General features: G+C 44.2%; 1 protein-coding gene across 1 annotated transcript in view; it reads right to left on the minus strand.

Annotated features, from left to right (window-relative positions):
- The window catches only part of ABCA13 (ATP binding cassette subfamily A member 13), a 929477-nt gene that overhangs the window by 107765 nt on the left and 798104 nt on the right, over positions 1-23608 (minus strand). Inside the window, exon 50 of the mRNA XM_029587089.1 lies at positions 2868-3018. Coding sequence (XP_029442949.1) covers positions 2868-3018 — 151 coding nt within the window. The remainder of the gene's footprint in view (positions 1-2867; positions 3019-23608) is intronic.

Raw genomic sequence — 23608 nt, forward strand, 5'->3', positions numbered from 1 at the left:
TCAGAATCAGATGAAATAATTGGCTGTTTAGCGATGGAAGCTGGGGACTTACTCAGGGCTTCTCCCCCATGTGGCTGTTCCAGAGTGGCAAGTGGTGGTTGACTGACCACTTGATCATGGTTTATCCCTGGCAGGTGTGGCTGCTTGCTGCCCACACGTTTAGCCAGAGCTTGATGGATGGGAGCAGACATGCATTGACATACCCAGTCCTTAACATATGCCTGTACTTGCTGGAGTGTTTCTATCAGCAGGTCATTCAGTGACTGCTAAAATGGAATGGAGGGGGCTCTGCGCCTTGAACTCCTATGTGGAGCTATGGCTTGTCTCTTCTGCTTTGGAGGCCCCAAGCTTTTAGGCTTCCACTGTTCAGTTTTTGAAGGCTAGCACTTAGGAACCATAAGAAATTGCCATGCTGGGTCAGACCAAGGGTCCATCAAGCCCAGCATCCTGTTTCCAACAGAGGCCAAAACCAGGCCACAAGAACCTGGCAATTACCATGCTATGGTACTAGCCACTCGCACAAGAAGAAACGTAGAGAGAGAACAAGAAACAGTGGTGAAATACATAAATTCCTTTGTTTTGCATTTTGCCCTAGCAAAGATGCAGGACTGAATCATTTTTGCTATGGTACATGCCTCTAGGATTGGCCACAGTGGTGCAGTTCAGAGTATTAGTTAGAAAAGCCCGAGAATATTCAGGCTGGATTAGTTTAATGCTGAGAGAAAAGTTCAGTTTCTCAACTCTCAGTAGGATTTTGGGAAAGGGGAAAGTCTGCCTTCTGTCTCCAGTATCTTCAGAGTCCTTTGGTGAGCAAGGAGGGTCACAGAGGGAAGTCCTTGTAATTGTGCTGCTGTGCTGATACCGCACTATAAGTACCTGTTCCTGACAGACCAAGCAGTAGGGGGGAGAATATCCTCATTCTGAGGAAGTAAATCTCTCTCACTGGGTTTGCCTTTCTATGGGGAACGAAGATCCTGATCTGAGTTCTGTTTTTGAACAAAGATCTTATCAAAAGGAGCAAGAAGGAAGAGTCAAGGGCTTGTCCACAGGTACCAGCAATGTGAAAAGAAGAAAAAAAAAGAAAAGGAGAGAGCTGTCCATCTGGAGCTTTGATCCAGGAGAGAGGAGAGAGACGTGCAGTAGAAAGACTGAAGCACTGGATATTCAAGGACCACAGAGAGTCCTTGGATGCCAGAGAGCTCAGTATCTGTTCAAGGAAACATTAAACCTCAGGAAAAGTAGTGAGGTGATCCCAGGAGGGTGCATTAGCAAGGATTAGCAGTTCCCTTGTTAAATCTCAGTACCTGCTTTTGGATTTTCAATACTGAAAGACTGTACCAACTGTCATTTTATAATTTGAACAGTTTTAATAGAGACATTTTATATTGGAACACCCAACCTTGATTGCAATGTCTTCTTGACACTATGTGTACCAATAAAATGCCTTGGACCCTGAAGGTAATCCATCCTCCATTGGGGGGATGGGACTGAGTCAGGAGTAAGCTCTTGTATCGAGTGTGCCCCCATTTAAAGTTGTAACAGGAAGTGGGGATTACATATGCATCTACATAATATTCTCTCTATATCTATACATCTATCTATATTGGTAACATAGAACGAGATGGCAAATAAAGACCATAGGACCCATCCAGTCTGTCTAGCCACATCTCCTACTCAGCTTTTTAGTCCTTTCCTCTCCATCATAGATCTTCTGCATTTGCCCCATGTATGTATTATCTATATCTATAAGAGAGACACACACATTGTTCCAGGAGGGCAAGTGAGCACCTATTGCTACTAGTCTCCCAGTAGTCCTGTAGTCAATAATGCAAACTAGGAGTGTGTATGATGCTGAAACTTATGGAGATGGGAAAAAAGTGAGAGGAGGAGAAAAGTAGGAGATGAAGGGGAGAAAGAATAAAGAGAAAGAGATGCATAAATGCAGATGAGGTGAGGAAGGATGGCATGGGAAGCAGAGAAGAGGGATAGAGGTTTGAGAGATAGAAGAGGAGAGTTGGAAGATTCAGAGGCAGTGAGATGGAGTGGCAGGTTCTAAAGAGAGTAGGAGAGGCAACCTGTTTGCCCCAGAGGAAAATCTTAAGAGATGAAGAATAAACTCAAGGGACAGGGGGAACCCAAAGACTTGGACCATAGCCCTACAGAGTCCACTATCAATAATTTGCGAACCCTTGTGTTATAGTTAGGGACCTTTGTTTTCAATATTTATTTTATTTTTCATGGGACTTTCAATGTTATAACAAAAAAAAAGCAAGTAGAAAATTAGTTTTCCACTGATTTTTCTCCTGTGTGTTATAACAAAGTCATTTTTTTCCACTGATTTTCTTTTAACACTAAAGTTCCCAGGGGAAATAAAATAAAAACTAAAAATGAAAGTCCCTAGTTATAGTGTTCTGTGACATATATTATTACATTAAACTGAGTGGTATGTTGAAAGCCATGAAACAATTTCATCTGGTTGTGCAAACTTGTTCTGTATTGTGACAATGCCAGCATGCAATTCTGTGACAAATAAGCAATTACTTGATGTCATTATTGCACACATGGGGCTACAAAATGCCTTTATCTTGTTAACATGTCAGTGGATAGACTTAATAAGATACAGTATGTTTAATGGGACTTTTTCTTGAAGCAAAAAAATCTATATTTTTAAAGACTTCTGTGGTATGAAAGCCTTCAGGTGCCAAAGCCACAGCAGATGTATGTCTGTTCCCCAGTTCAGGGAAAAGAAAGTGCTTCTTGCACTCCACAGGGAAATATCACTTTTAGTCAAGCTCTATTTGTTTTAGCTACGTATTCAAAATAGTCCCAAAGGTAATGTAACTACCAACTCTGAAACTGGTGTATACCTTGTGGATATATTGCTTTGGAATTCCATGCAGCCTGCAGTAATAGTAAAGGTGCTCCCAGCCAGTCAAAAGTTCATCTAAGGCATCCTGCTGAGGGCAGTAACCAATCAGTGTACCATGAGTGCTGGCAGAGATGATATCCATTTCAGACCTGTATGCAAAAAGAGTAACAGATGAAAACACTTCATGTACTTTATCAATGTAACTTTAATGGCACATTCATCTGACTACAGCACTTTTTTTCTTTTTCTTTTTTTAAAATCATCAGCATCTGGGTGCTACTTTTCAAAACAGAATAATGAGAGAAAAGTAATTATAGCTCCAGCAATAACCGGGGGGGGGGGGGGGGGGGGGGGGGGGGGGCAACAATGACCAACCCAAGCTCGCCCTAGTCGCCCATCACAATGACATGATACACAATGAATGTACGGACGTTGCTTGATCGACCAGAAATATATAAGGCACTATGGGGTTCAATCTCATTGAAAAGCTTCCTTAATTGGCCGAGGCCAGCAAGAGAATATGAGAAAAAAAGGAAGGTACAGAGTATCAAAGAGTCCCTGTTCTTTATATAGTTCCTTCCAAAAGCTATCACTATGAAGTATGTGTGTGTGAGTGGCAGGTGAGAGGGGGTACATGGGGTGTGGTTTCATTATGTTTAGGGATTTGTGGCTCTGTGGAAAGGGGTAGGTGTAGGCAGGGCAGGTGGTGGCCATGGTGGCAGAGTAGCTGGTAAGGGCGGCAGTTTTGAAAGGACGGACGAGATGAGAAGTGGCGCAGGTAAGGCAAAGAGCTGGAGGGCATATTCTGTTTTTGAGGTTTATATTTCTTTGAGGAGCGGGGTTGTTTGTGATGAGAGGGAGAATGATCAAGTAATGACATCACCACCTAAGGTGGCTGGGCACCCTTCCACAGGCGCTGGGTTTTAAGGCATATTTAAGTTGTGGTTTTGTGAGGGGAAAGGTGTGTGGGAGTTGGAATATGTTTGGGAATTTGTGTGTATGATTCTAGAAGTGTAGGGAAATGGCTTTGAAACTGGCTTTTGCTGCCATCATTCACCAGCTGCTTCAATTATTTTCCCTGTCTCTATCTGCTTGTGTTGTTCTGTGCCAGTCTGCAGAAGGATGAGGGAGGGTATTTGGAATAGAGAGCTGATCAATATTCTGTAGTCTCACTCTCTTACAGCTTCTAGTATTTTCCCACAGAAAATAATCGAGATTTATTTTTGGCAGCTCGATTCTCGAAAATATTGATTTGATTTTGCTGGTTTCCAAACGTGTCCAAGACAATCATATTTTCTTCCTGCAATCCAAAATTGGTGAATTTGCATCCCTATTTTGGAGAATTATTTTTGTACATAGATGGACAGAGAGATGGACATCAAACCCATTTTACATAATTTTTTCCAAAATTCCATATGTTGGAAAGCCTAAAAAGATTGCATTTATAGCACCTGGCATACAGAATGATTACAGGCAACCAAGGAAGCATTCAAAGACCTTAATAATATTTCCACCGCTTACATAAGTGTAACTCATGCGATTAAGTGGATGTGCATAACACCCATGTAGCTTGCTTTTTTGATCCCAGTGGGTCATATGAAATAATCAATCCAACGTTATCATCACACATTAAAAAAATTTTTTTTTTTGCAATTAAAAATATTTTCTTATTTTAAGAAGGCGAGAGTTACTTCCCTAAGATATATTCAGCCTTGGTCTTGAAGATGGAGCCTTCAAGATGGGACTCTGATATAGCACTAACTACACAGGTGTTATGAGGGTCTGCTTTACTGCAGAAAAACATAAGAAATTGCCATGCTGGGTCAGACCAAGGGTCCATCAAGCCCAGCATCCTGTTTTCAACAGAGGCCAAACCAAGCCACAAGAACCTGGCAATTACCCAAACACCAAGAAGATCCCATGCTACTGATGCAATTAATAGCAGTGGCTATTCCCCAAGTAAACGATTAGTAGCAGTTAATGGACTTCTCCTCCAAGAACTTATCCAAACCTTTTTTGAACCCAGCTACACTAACTGGACTAACCACATCCTCTGGCATCAAATTCCAGAGCTTAATTGTGCATTGAGTGAAAAAGAATTTTCTCCGATTAGTCTTAAATGTGCTACTTGCTAACTTCATGGAATGCCTCCTAGTCCTTCTATTATCTGAAAGTGTAAATAACCGATTCACATCTACTCATTCAAGACCTCTCAGAATCTTAAAGACCTCATCATATCCCCCCTCAGCCGTCTCTTCTCCAAGCTGAACAGCCCTAACCTCTTCAACCTTTGTTATGTTTTGTAGGGTTTAGGTGGACCCTTGGACACTGTGGCAGCTGACCATGCCCACGGGGGGGAAGTCCCGTGAGGGGCCACAGGTCAGGCTCAGCTCCGGACACACAAACACAGATTATATCTTTTCTTAGACAGTTTATGAAGCCACCAGAGGTGGCGGTAGTGAGTAGAAGATGGAGCCCAGTTGGGCTAGTATTCCTCAGGGTGCTGGAACAGTGGCTTCTCTGGTAGCAGTGCTGTAAGAAGAACTGAGAAAATGAGTACAATAGAACATTCAGAGTCCCCAGTATGGAGAAGCCCCGAGATAGGGAGAGCTGGCCCTCGAGGAGTGAGTACCAGATCCCTGGGCACAGAGACTCGTTGGCAAGTACTCACGCAGCAGTTCTCTGTGGAAGATGGCACTGGTGCTGGAATGGAGGCAGGCCCTTGAGGAGCGAGTACCTGGTTCCAGGGAAACAGCTCTGAGGAGTGGATGGTAGTAGTAGTCACAGGTGGTTTCTGTAGCGAATTCTTCCAAGTAGAAGAGGAGATGGACACAGGCAGCGAGTCAGGGAACATGGAGCGAGTACCTCGTTAACAGCAAAGAGTCCAAATAGAAGTTGGAGGCAGATTAGCTGGGTACGGAGAGAGAATCCCATCCGTAGGAAATCCCTTGCTAACTCAAAGGCTAGCAATAAACAACAGGCTTAAATATCTGGGCAGCGTGATATCATCACAGGGGGATGTCCCTGAGGTTCGTGCCATAGAGGAAATAAGAATGAGGGCCACGCGGCGTGCGCGCCCTAAGGTACCTGAGGAGCATGGCGGGAGGCAGCGCCCAAGCCGGTACGGGGACGCTGGAGAGGACGGCGGGCAGACGCCGCGGCAGCCAGATGTCCACAGGGAGCAGGAGAAGTCGCATAAAAAGAAAGGTAGGCAGAGTGAAGCCATCGGGTCGCAACGGTTGCAACAGTACCCCCCTTCAAAGGGTGGTTTCCACTGCGGGTACCAGATCTTGGTTTCCACGGATACGAGAGATGAAACTGATGGAGCATCTTTGTCTAGGATATTTGCCATAGGCTCCCAAGAATTTTCTTCAGGGCCGAAACCTTCCCATGAAAGAAGGTATTCCCAAGTCTTGCCTCATCTTCGAACATCAAGAATGGCTTCGACCTTGTATTCTAGGTCATCTTCTATGTTGATGGGAGATGGTTCCTGAGACTTGAAAGAGAACTCACTGAGAATGAGTGGTTTCAGAAGTGAAACATGAAATGCGCTGTGGATGTTTAATCCAGGTGGTAGCTTCAGACTGTAAGTGATGTTGCCAAGACGTCGGAGGATTGGAAATGGTCCAACGTAGCAAGGAGCAAATCAAGTGGAGGGTAACTTCAGTCTAAGGTGCTTAGACTGAAAGCCAGACTGAAAGCCAGACTTTGTCTCCAGGTTCAAAGATAGGCGCTTTGGAATGGTGAGCGTCGTAACATCTTTTAGCTCGATCACTTGCTTTGAGTAGCATTTCTTTCGTCTGAGTCCATAATTGATGGATATCATCAGCAGTGGATTGAGCTGCTGGGGATATCATTGAGAGCTTCAGTGGAAGTGGCAGTGGTGGTGAACGTCCATATACCACTTCAAAAGGTGTAGATCCAGTGGATGTTGCTGGATGAGAATTAATGGCGAATTCACCCCATGGTAACCGTTCGGCCCAGTTATTCTGACGGCAACTCACATAGGCCCAAATGAACTGTTACAGGGTCCTATTCATCCATTCTGTTTGGCTATTTAATTGAAGATGATAGGCTGATGTATAGTCTAGAGAGATGTTGAAGAGTTTGCACAAGGCCTTCCAGAATTTTGCCGTGAATTGTGATCCTCGGTCCAATACTATGTGCTTCGGCAGGCTGTGAAGGTGAAAGATATGGGTTGTGAAGAGCTTCGCAAGCTCCAAAGCTGAAGGTAAGCCAGGCAGTGCCACGAAGTGGGTCATCTTGCTGAAACAGTCGACTGTGACCCAGATGGTATTCATACCTCCAGAGGGGGGAAGATCAACTACAAAGTCAGTAGTGATATGCGTCCAGGGCTGCTCCGGAATTGGAAGCGGTTGCAGCAATCCCCACGGTTGGCCAGAAGTAGGTTTGTGCATGGCACAGTTGGAACAAGATGCCACATAGGAGAATGTATCTTCCTTGATAGTTGGCCACCAATAATACTTCTGGAGCTTCAGCAGGGTACGGCGTTGACCAGGTTGGCCAGCCAGCTTGGAATCATGAGCCCAATAGAGCACTTTCTTCCTGAGATGTTTAGGCACGATGGTTTTACCAGCGGGTACAGAATGGGTAGCACCCAAGATGACTTTCTTCGGGTCGATTATGTGCTGAGGTTCTTCGGGAACATCCTCCGAGAGAAAGGAGTGTGACAGGGCATCAGCTCTGGTATTCTTGTCTCCGGGGCGATATTTGAGCACAAAGTCAAAACGTTTAAAAAGTAAGGACCATCTGGCTTGTCTATGGTTAAGATGTTGCACATGGTGAGATACTCTAGATTGGCAAGTCTTTTGGGGGTCTTGTGGGGGTCAGGAGGGTCCCCCAAGACTTGCCAAAAGTCCCTGGTGGTCCAGCGGGGGTCCGGGAGCAACCTCCTGCACTCAGATCGTCAGCTGCCAGTAATCAAAATGGCGCCGATAGCCTTTGCCCATACTATGTCACAGGGGCTACCTGTGCCATTGGTCAGCCTCTGTCATATGGTAGAAGCACAAGATGATGCTGATGGCCATGTGACAGGGCTGACCAATGGCACCGGTAGCCCCTGTGACATAGTAGGTCAAAGGCTATCGGTGCCATTTTGATGGAGGCAGGCCCAAAAGTCAGACAGCACCGAGGGAGAAATCCCTTGCGGGACCCCGCTGGACCACCAGGGATGTTAGTAAGTCTTGGGGAGGGATCAGGATGGTGGGGGGGTTGTATTTAATGTATTAAAGTGAATTTTAATGCTTGGGGTGGGTTTTTTTTAGCTTCATTTTCCCGCGTCGTTTTTTGGGCCGGTTTCGTTTTTCCCTGCAACCATCTTAGGGTGTGGATTTTCCTTTAGATTTTCAGTTGAAAGCTTAAGTTAATCTTTTAAGGGCAGCATATCCTATGCTGTACCACTCTATTTTCCTGGGTTAGGACTCTAGGGTATTTCTATATAGAGACTTCGGACAAGAAAGGAGACAGATTGCCTTATCCTTGTACTGTTTTGTTTATGTTTTGGAACTGTTTTAGTTGCCTAAGGAAGAAGTTCTTTCCACCTTTCCTGTATCTCTTTGAGTTGCCCTGTTGAATAAGATTTAACTTTTTTGTGTTACTGAGCACTGTAGGGCCTAGGGGCATAGTTACTGCTGGTCTGAGTAGATGTGCCTTTCCTTTTGAAAGGACTGGGAGAAGAAGAGGTATCTGTTATAATTAGTGAGGTTTGGGTGCACCCTTGGACACTGTGGCAGCTGACCACGACCCCGGGGGGAAGTCCCGTGAGGGGCCACATGTCAGGCTCAGCTTAGAACACATACACACACAGAGATTGATCTTTTATTAGACAATGTGATGAAGCCACCAGAGGTGGCAGTGGTGAGCAGTAGAAGTAGCCCGGATGGGCTGGTATCCCTCAGGTGCTAGAACAGCAACTACTCCGGTAGCAGTGCTGAAGTAGAAAGAACTGAGAATAATGAGTATAGTGGAATATGCACAAAGCCCCAGAATGTAGAACCCCAGGATAGGGAGAGAAGGCCCTCGAGGAGCGAGTACCTGATCCCTGAGAGCTGAGAGGCTTGAAGGTAATGTACTCACACAGCGGTTCCATGTAGGAGATGGCACTAGGGCTGGAACGGAGGCAGGCCCTCGAGGAGCGAGTACCTGGTTCCAGGGAACAGCTCTGAGGTGAAGATGGTGGTACTCACTTGTGCTGAAGATAGCAAATCCTTCCAGGCAGAAGAGAAGGTAGAAGCAGGCAGCGAGTCAGGGAACATGGGCCCTCGAGCAGCGAGTACCGGTTTCCTGATAGCGACCTGAAAAGCAAGTGAGGTCCTGAGGAGCGGGTACCCCGTTAGCATTAAGAATCCAATGGAAGATTGGAGAGGCAGAGTAGCTGGGTACGGAGAGGGAATCCCATCTGTAAGGTTACTCTTGCTAACTCAAAGGCTAGCAAACATCATAGGCTTTAAATATCCAGGCTGCGTGACGTCATCACAAGGGGATGCCCCTGAGGTCCGTGCCAAGTAGGAAATAAGAGTGAGGGCCGTGCGGCATGCGTGCCCTAAGGTACCAGCGGAGCATGGCGGAGACAGCGCCCAAGCCGGTCCGGGGACCTGAGAGCATGGCAGGCAGACGCCGTGGCAACCAGGCGTCCATCCATAGTGAGAGGAGGTACAAAGAAAGAAAGGTAGGTGGAGTGAAGCCGTCGGGAAGGGACTGTTGCAACAGTATCATCAAGGAAGAATAGACTCCTATCCATTTCCAGGGAGAAGTGGTTGAAATATGATGCAAGAATTCTGTATGATGGATATTCTTCAGAGAACAGTGTGATAAGGTGCCTATCAGATGCCACAAAGTGGAAAATGAATAGTGAGGACTGTGAGAATGGTATGTGAAATGGGACTTTGGTTGTGATTTCTGGAAGTAATTTGGAATAAACTATTTTCCATCTCATTCCCATGAGAGGATCTGAAGAGTAACCAGGACAAGAGTAACTGACAAGAGATAACAATTAGTCAATCTACTCCAGGGATTAGCTAAGAATTGGAGAACTGGTTGCTGGAAAAAGAATGGTCTCAAATTTATTAAGTTCCAAGTTGTGGAAATCTATTGGATTTTCATTTTTTAGTTTATAAAGAAATCATCAATTCACTTTTATAACCTATCAGTTAAACTGAGTAGGAACCCATACAGTGTTCAGTGTGATTATTCCTGCTTTCAATGTTGGGGGATCATTACTGCTATTTACAAGGTATAGAACAAGAGAATTACAGAGACGGGCATGAATGAATAACACAAAGTACCTTGAATCAGGGGATTCTGGACTCTCAGAGAGGTATTTGGGTGGTGAGAACTGTGCAATTAGGGCCGGAAATTGGAGCGGCCTTGGAAGGAACTTTCCTTCGGCCGCCCCCGCCCCCACCTTCTCCTACCTAACCATCCCCCCAGCCCAAAAATAAAAAATCCCTTACCTTTGTCGCAGAAGTTATGCCTGCCAGAGGATTCTGGTCATGCCCCCGCCCCACTGCCAGACCGCCCCGCTCATTTTCTCAAACCCCGGGACTTACGTGCATCCCGGTGCTTTACGCATGCCGCCGGGCCTTTTGAAAATAGGCCCGGCGCGCGTAGGCTTTTAAAATCTGCCCCTTAGGGTCTACCCCTTTTGATATGGGCATCTGGGTTCAATAACAGGATTTTCCTGCCCATAGGGTTACACATGCATATCAATTTTCTGCTCTCCTGGAACTGTGCTCCCTTTTAAACACTTCTCCTGGAGTCTAGTAGCTCTCCTCTATGTGCCAAGTTTCTTAGATGTTGCAGTTTCAAAGAATAAGAATTTACTTTTAACAAAAGGAGGCAAAAAAAATTTTCAGGCCATAAATAAGAATGATAGATCATCATCATCAGATTTTCAGAAGGCGTTTGACAAAGTTCCTCATGAGAGGCTTCTAGGAAAAGTAAAAAATCATGGGATAGGGGCCGGTGTCCTTTCGTGGATTACAAACTGGCTAAAAGGAAACAGAGAGTAGGATTAAATGGACAATTTTCTCAGTGGAAGGGAGAGGGCAGTGGAGTGCCTCAGGGATCTGTACTGGGACCCTTACTTTTCAATATATTTATAAATGATCTGGAAAGAAATATGACAAGTGAGGTAATCAAATTTGCAGATGATACACAATTGTTCAGAGTAGTTAAATCACAAGCAGATTGTGATAAATTGCAGGAAGACTTTCTGAGACTGGAAAATTGGCAGATGAAATTTAATGTGGAAAAGTGCAAGGTGTTGCATATAGGGAAAAATAACCCATGCTGTAGTTACACAATGTTAGGTTTCATATTATGAGCTACCACCCAAGAAAGAGATCTAGGCGTCATAGTGGATAACACATTGAAATCATCGGTTCAGTGTGCTGCGGCAGTCAAAAAAGCAAGCAGAATGTTGGGAATTATTAGAAAGGGAATGGTGAATAAAACGGAAAATGTCATAATGCCTCTGTATCGCTCCAGGATGAGACCGCACCTTGAATACTGTGTACAATTCTGGTCGCCGCATCTCCAAAAAGATATAGTTGCGATGGAGAAGGTAGAGAAAGGTGACCAAAATGATAAAGGGAATGGAACAGCTCCCCTATGAGGAAAGACTAAAGAGGTTAGGACTTTTCAGCTTGGAGAAGAGATGGCTGAGGGGGGATATGATAGAGGTGTTTAAAATCATGAGAGGTCTATAACGAGTAGATATGAATCAGTTATTTACTCTTTCAGATAATAGAAAGACTAGGGGGCACTCCATGAAGTTAGCATGTGGCACATTTAAAACTAATTGGAGCTAATTCTTTTTCACTCAACGCACAATTAAATTATGGAATTTGTTGCCAGAGGATGTGGTTAGTGCAGTTAGTGTAGCTGTGTTTAAAAAAGGATTGGATAATTTCTTGGAGAAGTCCATTACCTGCTATTAATTAAGTTGACTAAGAAAATAGCCACTGCTATTATTAGCAACAGTAGCATGAAATAGACTTAGTTTTTGGGTACTTGCCAGGTTCTTATGGCCTGGATTGGCCACTGTTGGAAACAGGATGCTGGGCTTGATGGATCCTTGGTCTGATCCAGTATGGCATGTTCTTATCACCAAAATTTCAAGCATTGAAAAAGATCATATTATAGCAATTTAATTTAGTTTGATAAGCATAGCAAACTACTACTATTGCACATATTAAAGAGTATTGAAAAAGTTTCATTCTGAGTAAAACTCATGAGAAAAAGTACTGTAAATAAGTTCTGTAGTTCAGTATAAACAATTGATTAGTTAATTAGCTAACTAACAAGTTAGACGATTATCATAGTTCAGAACACAGAGATGAAGAAACTAAGCATGCAGGAATACAGAAAGAAAAAAAGAAGGAACACACAAACCAGGAAACTAATAAACAAGGAAATCTGAAGCAAAGATTGAGAATTTAGCAACAGAAAAAAATATTTTAGGAGCTATGAATCACATTAGGATCTTGCATGTATCTTTTTTCTTTACTTTATTTTCATTCAAATTATACAATTATTACAAGATTACATTTGTAACAAAAGAAAAAAATGTAATACTAAAATCCAAAAAACCCCCATTCCTCCAGGAAATCCTAACAGTCATAATGTGTGAGCCCCTGGCTGTGGCATGATTGACACAATCTAGCAGGTGAACTTACTAGACTCATGCCAACAGCAGGTGGACATGTTTAACCAGGACAATGACTGGGCTTCACCTATACCAGCCTCGTTCCCCACAGGTTGAGCCCTTGGATTTCAGCGGCTGGCAGGGCTTAGGCGAGGGTCCCATAGTGAGCGGTCAAGCAGAGTTAGGTAATAGGCCAAGGTCAGAGCAGGCAGTGGATGAGCAGTGGTTGAATCTAGGCCAAGGTCAGGGCAGGTGGAGATGAAGAAGTGACTGGGTCCAGACAGAAGTCAGGGCAAGCAGAGAACACGAAGCAACAAGGTCCAGGCAGAGGTCAGGGAAGGTGGAGATCAAGAAATGTTGCCAGAATCCAACCCAAGGTCAGAACCAGGGGTCAGTCAGAAGATGTACAAGACATGGACAGAGAAGAAGCAGGCAGGAAGGCAGGACTGGGGCAAGGCATAGCAAGGGCAAGGTAAGGCTGCAGAGTGCTTGGTAAGCAAGATTAGAAGCAGGAACAAGAAGAGGAGGGAACTTGAACATCGCACACTGCAGACAAATGCAGGAGGACCTGTTGCTGAGGTGTTGATGGAAAGCATGGCTGGTGTTTAAATGTCCAGCCGCACCTAAAGAAAAAACTCGTACCAAGAAGTAAAGTGTCTTGTTGCATAGCAAGAAAATGTTTCTGACGTTTTTGGGTATTCCAAGAAAAATCTGGAAAAATACAGACTTTTTGTCCCATGAATAACTCTTTAGCCTTTCAAAAATATGAATGTAATACCAGGTTAACATCGTGCTCAATATCAAAGGAAACAAGGTAGCCCTTTAAGAAATATCTTGCACAGGTGTCTCTGAGATGCCAGTAGAATTAGTGACCTCAGATGACCCAGAAGAGATATGTGCAGCCTTGTTCCTAATAGGTAGATAATAGCAGGATAAACTTTCTCTGAAATTAATACATCAGGGAAATATTGTTTAAGCAAATCCCTCGGGGGAAAACATCTGAGAATGAGGAAAATTCAAAATGTTTAAAATTAAACACCAGACTAATTCTCCAGATGTTCTACTTTCTAATGAAGAAAATAATTATCCTGAATAAGAGCAACACTGGTCTCCTTTAAACTGGTAACATCTTTGGCTAAGATATCACACTGAATTTTAGTTAGCTATATTTTAGAGTCCTGTTTATTCAGATGAGATTTCATGTCATTAGAAAGGGAAACAATAGAGCTATCCATGCTCATCAGTGCAGACCAGATGGAGTCGAGAGTAACCACCACAGGTTTTTCAAATCTCAAAGGGAGCCTTATGGTGGGAAATCCACATCCAAAGAAGCTCTGGTAACTTGCTCCAAAACAACTAAAGCTGATGCCTTCACTTCTGGAGCTGATCCTGGGATCCCTCCACCCAGCAGCTCCAACCCTGGAGAATCCATAACTGTCAGCTTCCATCTGCATGATTGAGGCACCAATGTCATCATCCCACGCCGAGGTCATCAGTGGACTCAGAATCTCCTCTGGCCGAGGTGCACATCGGCGATCCAAGGAAAAAAGAGAAAGATCTAGCTCAGACTGTCTCAACTCTTTCCTGTCGGAAACAGCTACCGTGTATCATCTCCCCCATCAAAACGGTTTATGTCTCAATGAAAGATGGAGGTGTCATTTGGACCATGAGGGTAGACACTTCAGAGGGAAAGACTAATTTTCCCTTTCGACTTCAGGACCATAATTTAGGTAACTTTCAAGCAGAACCATGGCATAGGAGCCCAAGACACCATTGAGAGATTCATTCTGCCATCTTGCTCTGCCCTCACCTTGCATGTATCTGTACTATATCTCCACCATAGCTGTGCTGGCTATTGACCAACCAGTGGACTGTGAAATAAAAGCTATAACACTCTGAAGAAACCAGAGGATTGAGAGTATTTCTTTACCTTATTGGGAAAGGTTCAGGAAAAGATTCCGGCCATGTGGGGAGCCAAGCTCTGTCACTCCAAAGAGCTCCAATACAGTTCCACAGGTATTTGATATTATACCGGTATCATATTCAGAGCTACATGGAAGTGTCCTGAACCCCAAAAATGAATGCCCACAGAAAAGTCACCCTTTATATGAGCTACTGTACTTATGCAAATAAGCACACCGTTAGCTTTCCCTGTTGTTTTATTACAATGTCTGGGATATTTCATGTAATCTGAGATGATTGCTCCTAGGTCTGTTTCCCGTACAACAGTTACCAATTCTGGTTCTTCTAATGGATTTTTACTCTGTTTTTTATAGATGAAAATGGCAGTACAGCTAAACCTGGCTGTGGATCCTAGATGGCCCCACTGTAGCTTGTAACTCGAGCATGACCCATTTACTCTTTTTAATAAAATAAAATGTATATTCTGCCTTTTCCAGCAATTGCTGGTACACAGCGGATTACAATTTAAAATAACAGAACAATATTACAATCTACAACTCAAAGCTTAACATAATATAAAAATTAAGATTCAGCACACATAATCACCATTCACAATTCAGCACAAGAATGACATGCCACAAAGATTAAAATCAATCAATTCATTGCAGCCCACACCAAACAACGTGCTTCAACATCCTACCACATATACCTAATGCCACATGTACATATTTCCCCATCACAACAGTTCTCACAATATTGGCTTTAGCATATCAGAGCTAAAAACTACAGCCCACCCCAGAACTAACGCTAACTATCCCACAGTCCCTCATAATTGTAGCCCACCTAAGTGCTACTGACTCACAAATTCTTCAGAAAGCAGGGTTTCAACAATAAGTAATGCTGCCCTGTTGTCATGTTATCTGAAATTGTACAGCATGAATACATAAGACTCTCTGACACATAGTTCCCATGCAGAGTTCTTTACTCATGTAATTCCACTTGGAATGGAACAATAAGGAATATGCTAAATTATAGTGTGCTCATTTCTTTTCAAGGGGATAACAAACCTAGCACGAAAAGGTTATAATCAGATATTACTAACATGCAGTTTTGTCTGCTTTTCAGAAAACACAGCTTGCATAATGCACAATTGTTCAAATACTGCTTTTGTAGACTATAATAACAGGGGGCCATGGACAGACCTACTTTCTCTCTTCTTCTATTAAAGCAATTACTGCAGTATAACATATCCAGTCAACATTTATAATTCTTGCAGCTAGACAAAATGAAAGCTGCAAGAATGGAAGGCAAATCTTTCCTGTTTGCCAACAGTGCACTTGAAGCAGCATTACTGAAAAGTGCTACACTGGCAATAATCCATCACTCCTACTGAAAAGGATTTGGGGTAAGAAAACTGTGGGAAAAAAATAAGACAGTTTATCTCTTTCTGAAATTGTGCTGTGCAGTTTTCAAAAATATATGTTGTGCTAGAATACGTTATTCTTCAGAGGCTTGTAGGGATAAAGGAAAGTGTGGGTGATTGGCTGCACCATGTGTCAGGCTCGCTTTTCTGCTGGCACTGCTAGCACCTTTTTTTCTCCTTCTGCATCAGCACCTGGGAAAGGAAGGGGCGGGGCTGGAGTGGGGAGCAGAGCAGCTCTGCTCTGCTCCAGTATGTTCACTGCAGGTCACTAGCCGATAGAGTTGGGGTATCAGTCCTGTATGCCATGACCATGGATAATCCAGAATGACATAAAAACCTGGAAACTGTCCATACTATTAACCATTCTAAACCCTTTAATTTTGTGTGTAAGAGAGCTTTCGTTTCCCCTTACTAAAGGAGTGTACCATAAAACTGGGGAGGTTCAAAGAGGAAATAATTGGTAGAGGTTTGGGTTTTGCTCCTCCATGATGTGATCTAGCTGTTTATCATCCCAACACACCTGCTGTCCTCCTGGATTTTTTGTTTAGAACATGATTTCATAGGTTGTGGAGTTTCAGTTAGACTTTCAAGCAGCCAGGAGCTTGGTGCCTCCTGCAATGTAATTTTCCCTCATTTATGGGATTTGGATTAAGGACATTTCCCATTTAGGAGCCAGCCTCTGCTGATTCGTCTATCCAATCTTTAAGCTTGTTTTTGGACTCTCTTAAGCCAATTTTTGAGCATTCCCTGTGACAGCCTTGGTACCCCTTCTCAGTGGATTGGGGCATCAGCTGTGTAAGGTTAGATCATGTGTAAGGGAAGATTCTGGCAGCCTTTTGTCTCTCCTCCAGAGGATTTTTCCTGTCTGGTGATCCGATGCGGAGGAATTATATTTTTGCATTAACTCTCTTTTTGCACTATCTCCTCTGTTTGGAGGCAAGAACGTTTTATCCCACCCTCCCTGCTTCGTGCTTGATTTTTCCCCTTTTTTTGTTTAACTAATATTTTGTCCACTTGGAGCTGATAGCCCATAGTGCCTGGGAGTCGGTATACCACACCTTTGGATGAGGGAAGTCTTTTCATCCAGAAAGATATAGAGGTGCTACCAATTCCATCTAAAGCAAGGGATCCCAGTGAAGTGCACTACCAGGAGAAAGAAAGAAAATACAAGGTCAAGGTAACAAGAACTTTGTTGCTATTGAGGGAAGTCTTACATGAAGGGGTGAGAAGTGCCCACCAGGCACTGCCTAAGGAGTAAACAGAATCAAGAAAGAGAGTGAAGTGCTCTGAGGAGTTAAAGAATGTCTAAAGGATTTCCTGGAAGATATTAACGGGCGGATTTTAAAAGCCCTGCTCGCGTAAATCCGCCCGGATTTACGCGAGCAGGGCCTGGCGCGCCGGCGCACCTATTTTCCATAGGCCGCCGGCGCGCACAGAACCCCGGGACGCGCGTAGGTCCCGGGGTTTTTGGAAGGGGTGTGTCGGGGGTGGGGGCGAGGCATTTTGGGGGCGGGGCGAGGCGTTTCAGGGGCGAGACCGGGGGCGTGGCGCTGGCCCGGGGCGTTCCGGGGCGTGGCCGTGCCCTCCGGAACCGCCCCCGGGTCGGGTCTCGGCGCGCCAGCAGCCCGCTGGCACGCGTGGATTTACGTCTCCCTCCGGGAGGCGTAAATCCGTGGATAAAGGTAAGGGGGGGGTTAGATAGGGCCGGGGGGGTGGGTTAGGTAGGGGAAGGGAGGGGAAGGTGAGGGGAGGGCGAAAGAAAGTTCCCTCCGAGGCCGCTCCGATTTCGGAGCGGCCTCGGAGGGAACGGAGATAGGCTGCGCGGCTTGGCGTGCGCCGGCTGCCCAAAATCGGCAGCCTTGCGCGCGCCGATCCAGGATTTTAGAAGATACGTGCGGCTACACGCGTATCTTATAAAATCCAGCGTACTTTTGTTTGCGCCTGCTGCGCAAACAAAAGTACGCGAACACGCTTTTTAAAAAAAATCTACCCCTAAATCTAGGACTGATTTCTAATGCATACATTCTAACCACTTTCAATGGGAAGATTTAAAAGGATGATTGAACTAACTTCAATCTGCATAAAGTGAGGAAATTGAGTAAGCGAGAGAAGAAGAAATGTCAGTGTAAATAAGCAATGTGATTAATAGGGATGTGCATTCGTTTTGAACGAATGCGCAATCCGCAACGTATAGGTCTCTATTCATTGCATTCATGGGTCTGTAAAACGTATGGCGAACCCCCACGACTGCAACATATTAATGAATAAAACCCCCATCCTCCTGACCCTCCCAAGACTTGCAAAAAGTCCCTGGTGGTCCAGTGGGGGTCCTAGAGCAATCTCCTGCACTTGTGCCATCGGCTGCCGGTATTCAAAATGGCACTGATAGCCTTTGCCCTTACTATGTCACAGGGGCTACCGGTGCCATTGGTTGGCCCCAGTCACATGGTAGGAGCAATGGATGGCCGGCGCCACAATCCGATTTAACTACTCTGCATAATTTTGTGTCATCCACAAATTTGATCACCTCATTTGTCGTAACCCTTTCCACATCATTTATAAATATATTAAAAGCACTGGTCCCAGTACAGATCCCTGAGGTACTGTACTGTTCACCTTTTCCCACTGTGAAAACAGACCATTAAATCCTACTCTCTGTTTCCTGTCTTTTAACCAGCTTGCAATCCACAAAAGGACATTGCCTCTCTTCCCATGACGTTTTCGTTTTCTTAGAAATCTCTCATGTGGGACTTTGTCGAACGCCTTCTGAAAATCCAAATACACCACATCTACCAATTCACCCCTGTCGACAAGTTTATTCACCTCTTCAAAAAGATGTAGGAGATTTATGAGAAAAGACTTCCCTTGGGTAAATCCATGTCTATCTAAATGTTTTGTGATTTCATTGTTTATAATAGTGTCCACGATTTTTCCCAGCACTGAAGTCAGGCTCACTGGTCTATAGTTTTCTGGATCACCCCTGGAGCCCTTTTTAAATATCGGGGTTACATTGGCCATCTTCCAATCATAGAAACATAGAAACATAGAAATGACGGCAGAAGAAGACCGAATGGCCCATCCAGTCTGCCCAGCAAGCCTCACACATTTTTTCTCTCATTCTTATCTGTTACTCTTAGCTCCTTGTTCTATTCCCCTTCCACCCCCACCATTAATGTAGAGAGCAGTGATGGAGCTGCATGCAAGTGAAATATCTAGCTTGATTAGTTAGGGGTAGTAGGGGCAGTAACCGCCGCGATAAGCAAGCTACACCCATGCTTATTTGTTTTACCTAGACTATGTTGTACAGCTCTTGTTGGGTTTTTTTTTTTTCTTCTCCCCTGCTGTAGAAGCAGAGAGCCATGCTGGATATGCATTGAAAGTGAAGTATCAGGCACATTTGGTTGGGGTAGTAACCGCCGTAACAAGCCAGCTACTCCTCGCTTTGTGATTGCGAATCCTTTTTTTTCTTCACCCCTGTCGTTGAAGCTTTGCAGGATATGCGTGAAGCATCAGGTTTTTTTTTTTTTTGGTTTTTTTTTTCCCCCTGCCCTTGAAGCAGAGAGCTATGCTGGAAATGCGTGATGTATCAGTCTTTCTCCCATGCCGATGCAGGAGAGAACCATGCTGGATATGCATGGAAAGTGAAGTATCAGGCACATTTGGTTTGGGGTAGTAACCGCCGTAACAAGCCAGCTACTCCCCGCGTTTTGAGTGCGAACCCTTTTTCTTCTCCTTTGCCGTTGTAGCAGAGAGCTCTGCTGGATGTGTGAAGTATCAGTTATTCTTCTCCCCTGTCATTGAAGCAGAGAGCTATGCTGTATATGCATTGAAAGTGAAGTATCAGGCATATTTGGTTTGGGGTAGTAACCGCCGTAACAAGCCAGCTACTCCCCTCTTTATGAGTGCAAATCCTTTTTTCCATTACCTCTTGCTGTTGAAGCTTAGAGCGATGTAGGAGTCACAGTAAGCATGTGTATGTTTATTTAGTAAGGGTATTGTGTCAATAGCCATCATTCTGGCGAGTCACCCACTCTTCATTGGTGGCCTCTTGACTTTATGGATCCGCAGTGTTTATCCCACGCCCCTTTGAAGTCTTTCACAGTTCTGGTCTTCACCACTTCCTCCGGAAGGGCATTCCAGGCATCCACCACCCTCTCCGTGAAGAAATACTTCCTGACATTGGTTCTGAATCTTCCTCCCTGGAGCCTCAAATCGTGACCCCTGGTTCTGCTGATTATTTTCCTACGGAAGAGGTTTGTCGTTGTTTTTGGATCATTAAAACCTTTCAAGTATCTGAAAGTCTGTATCATATCACCTCTGCTCCTCCTCTCCTCCAGGGTGTACATATTTAGATTCTTCAATCTCTCCTCGTACGTCATCCTATGAAGATCCTCCACCTTCCTGGTCGCCCTTCTCTGTACCGCTTCCATCTTGTCTTTGTCTTTTTGTAGATACGGTCTCCAGAACTGAACACAGTACTCCAGGTGAGGCCTCACCAAGGACCTGTACAAGGGAATAATCACTTCCCTTTTCTTACTTGATATTCCTCTCTCTATGCAGCCCAGCATTCTTCTGGCTTTTGCTATCGCCTTGTCGCATTGTTTCGCTGTCTTCACATCATTAGACACTATCACCCCAAGGTCCCTCTCCTGCTCCGTGCTCATCAGCCTTTCCCCCCCCATCGAGTACAGTTCATTCGGATTTCCACTCCCCATATGCATGACTTTGCACTTCTTGGCATTGAATCTCAGCTGCCATATCTTCGACCACTCTTCCAGTTTCCTTAGATCCCGTCTCATTCTCTCCACTCCTTCCGGCGTGTCCACTCTGTTGCAGATCTTAGTGTCATCCGCAAAAAGACAAACCTTACCTTCTATCCCGTCTGCAATGTCGCTCACAAAGATATTGAACAGGACCGGTCCCAACACCGATCCTTGCGGCACACCACTTAAAACCGCTCTCTCTTCAGAGAAGGCTCCATTTACCATCACACATTGTTTTCTGTCCGTCAACCAATTTGCAATCCAGGTCACCACATCGGCACTCACTCCCAAGCTTCTCGTTTTATTCACCAGTCTCCTGTGCGGAACCGTATCAAAAGCTTTGCTGAAATCCAAGTAGATGACATCTAGTGCTCTTCCTTGATCCAATTCCTTGGTTACCCAGTCAAAAAAGTCAATCAAATTTGTCTGACAGGATCTTCCCCTGGTGAATCCATGCTGCCTCTGGTCCATCAATTCTCCAGACTGTAGATAGTTGACTATTCTCTCTTTCAGCAGTGACTCCATTACTTTTCCCACCACCGAAGTGAGGCTAACCGGTCTGTAGTTGCCTGCCTCTTCCCTGTTCCCACTCTTGTGAAGCGGGACCACCACCGCTCTTCTCCAATCACTCGGCACCACTCCCGTTTCTAGGGATCTATTGAACAGGTCACACAGCGGACCCGCCAGAACATCTCTGAGCTCCCTCAATATCCTTGGATGAATCCCATCAGGCCCCATGGCTTTGTCCACTTTCAGGCTCTTTAGTTCTTCCCACACATTTTCTACTGTAAAAGGATTTTCATCTATTCCCCTTCCCTCCAGTTTCTTGTTGTTTAGAGATGGTCCTTCTCCAGGGTCTTCTTTAGTGAACACAGAGCTGAAGTATTCGTTTAATATTTCTGCCATTTCTTCGTCTCTCTCTACACATTGATCATTACCACCTTTCAATTTCACTATACCACTTTGGACCTTTCTCTTTTCGCTGATGTATCTGAAAAATGTTTTGTCACCATTTTTTATCTCCTTGGCAATCCTCTCTTCCGCTTGACTCTTTGCCAACTTGATTAATTTCTTTGTCTCCCTCAGTTGATACAAATATTCTTCTTTGTGCTCCTCCCTTTGGGATCCTTTATATTTCTTGAATGCTGTTCTTTTAGCTTTAATTTTGTCAGCCACCTCCATTGAGAACCAGATAGGTTTCAGTTTTCTTTTGCTTTTCTTTACATTTCTAACATATAGAGCAGTTGCCTTGGTGATTGCTCCTTTTAGATTGGTCCACTGCTGATCCACATCTCTCTCGTTCTCCCATCCTTTAAGTTCTTCCTCCAGGTAGTTCCCCATTTCCTCAAAGTCTGTGTTTTTGAACTGTAAAACTCGGGTCTTTGTGGTTCTTTTCCCTATTATTTTAGTGATATTAAACCATACCGTTTGATGATCACTGCTGCTGAGGTGGGCGCCCACCTGGACATCTGAGACATTATCTGCATTAGTGAGCACTAAGTCGAGTATAGCTCCTTCTCTCGTGGGTTCCAACACCATTTGTTTGAACAAAGATACTTGCATGGCATCCACTATCGCTCTACTATTTTTAGTTTCTGCAGATGGGATTTTCCAGTCTACATCTGGCATATTAAAGTCACCCACGATCACCACTTCTCCCTTCTTACCTATCTTATGGATGTCTTTAACCAGATCTCTGTCCAGCTCTTCCTTTTGGTTTGGAGGCCTGTAAACCACTCCAATATAAATGGATGCTCCGTCATCGTTTTTTAGGTTGACCCATAGAGCTTCTTCAATACCCCAACTTCCTTGTAGCTCAGTTGCTTGGATGTTGTTTCTGACATAAAGAGCCACACCTCCCCCTTTTCTATCCTCTCTGTCCTTCCTTAACAAGTTGTAGCCTGGTATTGTTGTATCCCATTCATGAGATTCTGTGAACCATGTTTCTGTGATAGCAACAATGTCCAATTCTGCCTCAGCCATTAGGGCCTGCAGATCTGGGATTTTATTTCCCAAACTATGAGCATTTGTGGTCATAGCCTTCCAGGTACTCTCTTTACGGTTATTGCATTTCCTGGACTCCTTGTGAGATATTTGTTGAGATTTGTTATTCACTTCACTATTTCTTTTTGCGGTAGTGCCACTGTTGACAGAGTTTTCCATCTCAATTAGATTTTTTTTTTGCTTATGGATCTTTAAATACTGCATGCATTGTGTTTTCTCTCTCTTTTCTGGTAATACTGCAATGCTTTTCTCAAGAACTTCTTCAGTTTTTATTTTAGAGAAGGCTTGTTGTTCTTTTTGCATTTGGTACATTGTGTGTCTCCTCATCACAGGTCTAATTCTACCAGAGCCAACTGTATTCCTGGTTTTTAAAGAATTTCCTGATGACCTGTTTGAGTGGGGCGGTATACCTGTTGGCTGCTCTTCTGTCAAGAATGGGTGACTGTGGGTCCTACCTGAGCCTAATGGATCTCTTCTGGTACAACAGATGAGTTTAATGATAGATTACAAATTAATTGAAATAGGTCTGAAATTTCATCTTTTAGTTCTTTCAGAACTCTGGGGTGTATGCTATCTGGTCCAGGTGATTTACTACTCTTCAGTTTGTCAATCTGCCCTACCACATCTTCCAGGTTCACCGTGATTTGGTTCAGTTCATCTGAATCATCATCCTAGAAAACTGTCTCTGGAACGGGTATCTCCCCAGCATCCTCTTCAGTAAACAACAAAGCAAAGAAATTGTTTAGTTTTTCCGTGATGGCCTTATCTTCCCTAAGTGCCCCTTTAACCCTTCACAGGCTTTCTGCTTTGGATATATTTTACAAAGTTTTATTTCTGAGTGTTTGCCTCTACGGCCAATTTCTTTTCAATTTCTCTCTTAGCCTGTCTTATCAATGTCTTACATTTAACTTGCCAATGCTTATGCTTTAACCTATTTTCTTCTGATGGATCCTTCTTTCAATTTTTGAATGAAGAACTTT

The sequence above is a fragment of the Rhinatrema bivittatum genome, chromosome 2 (genome assembly GCF_901001135.1).
Source record: "Rhinatrema bivittatum chromosome 2, aRhiBiv1.1, whole genome shotgun sequence".
Lineage (NCBI taxonomy): Eukaryota > Metazoa > Chordata > Amphibia > Gymnophiona > Rhinatrematidae > Rhinatrema > Rhinatrema bivittatum.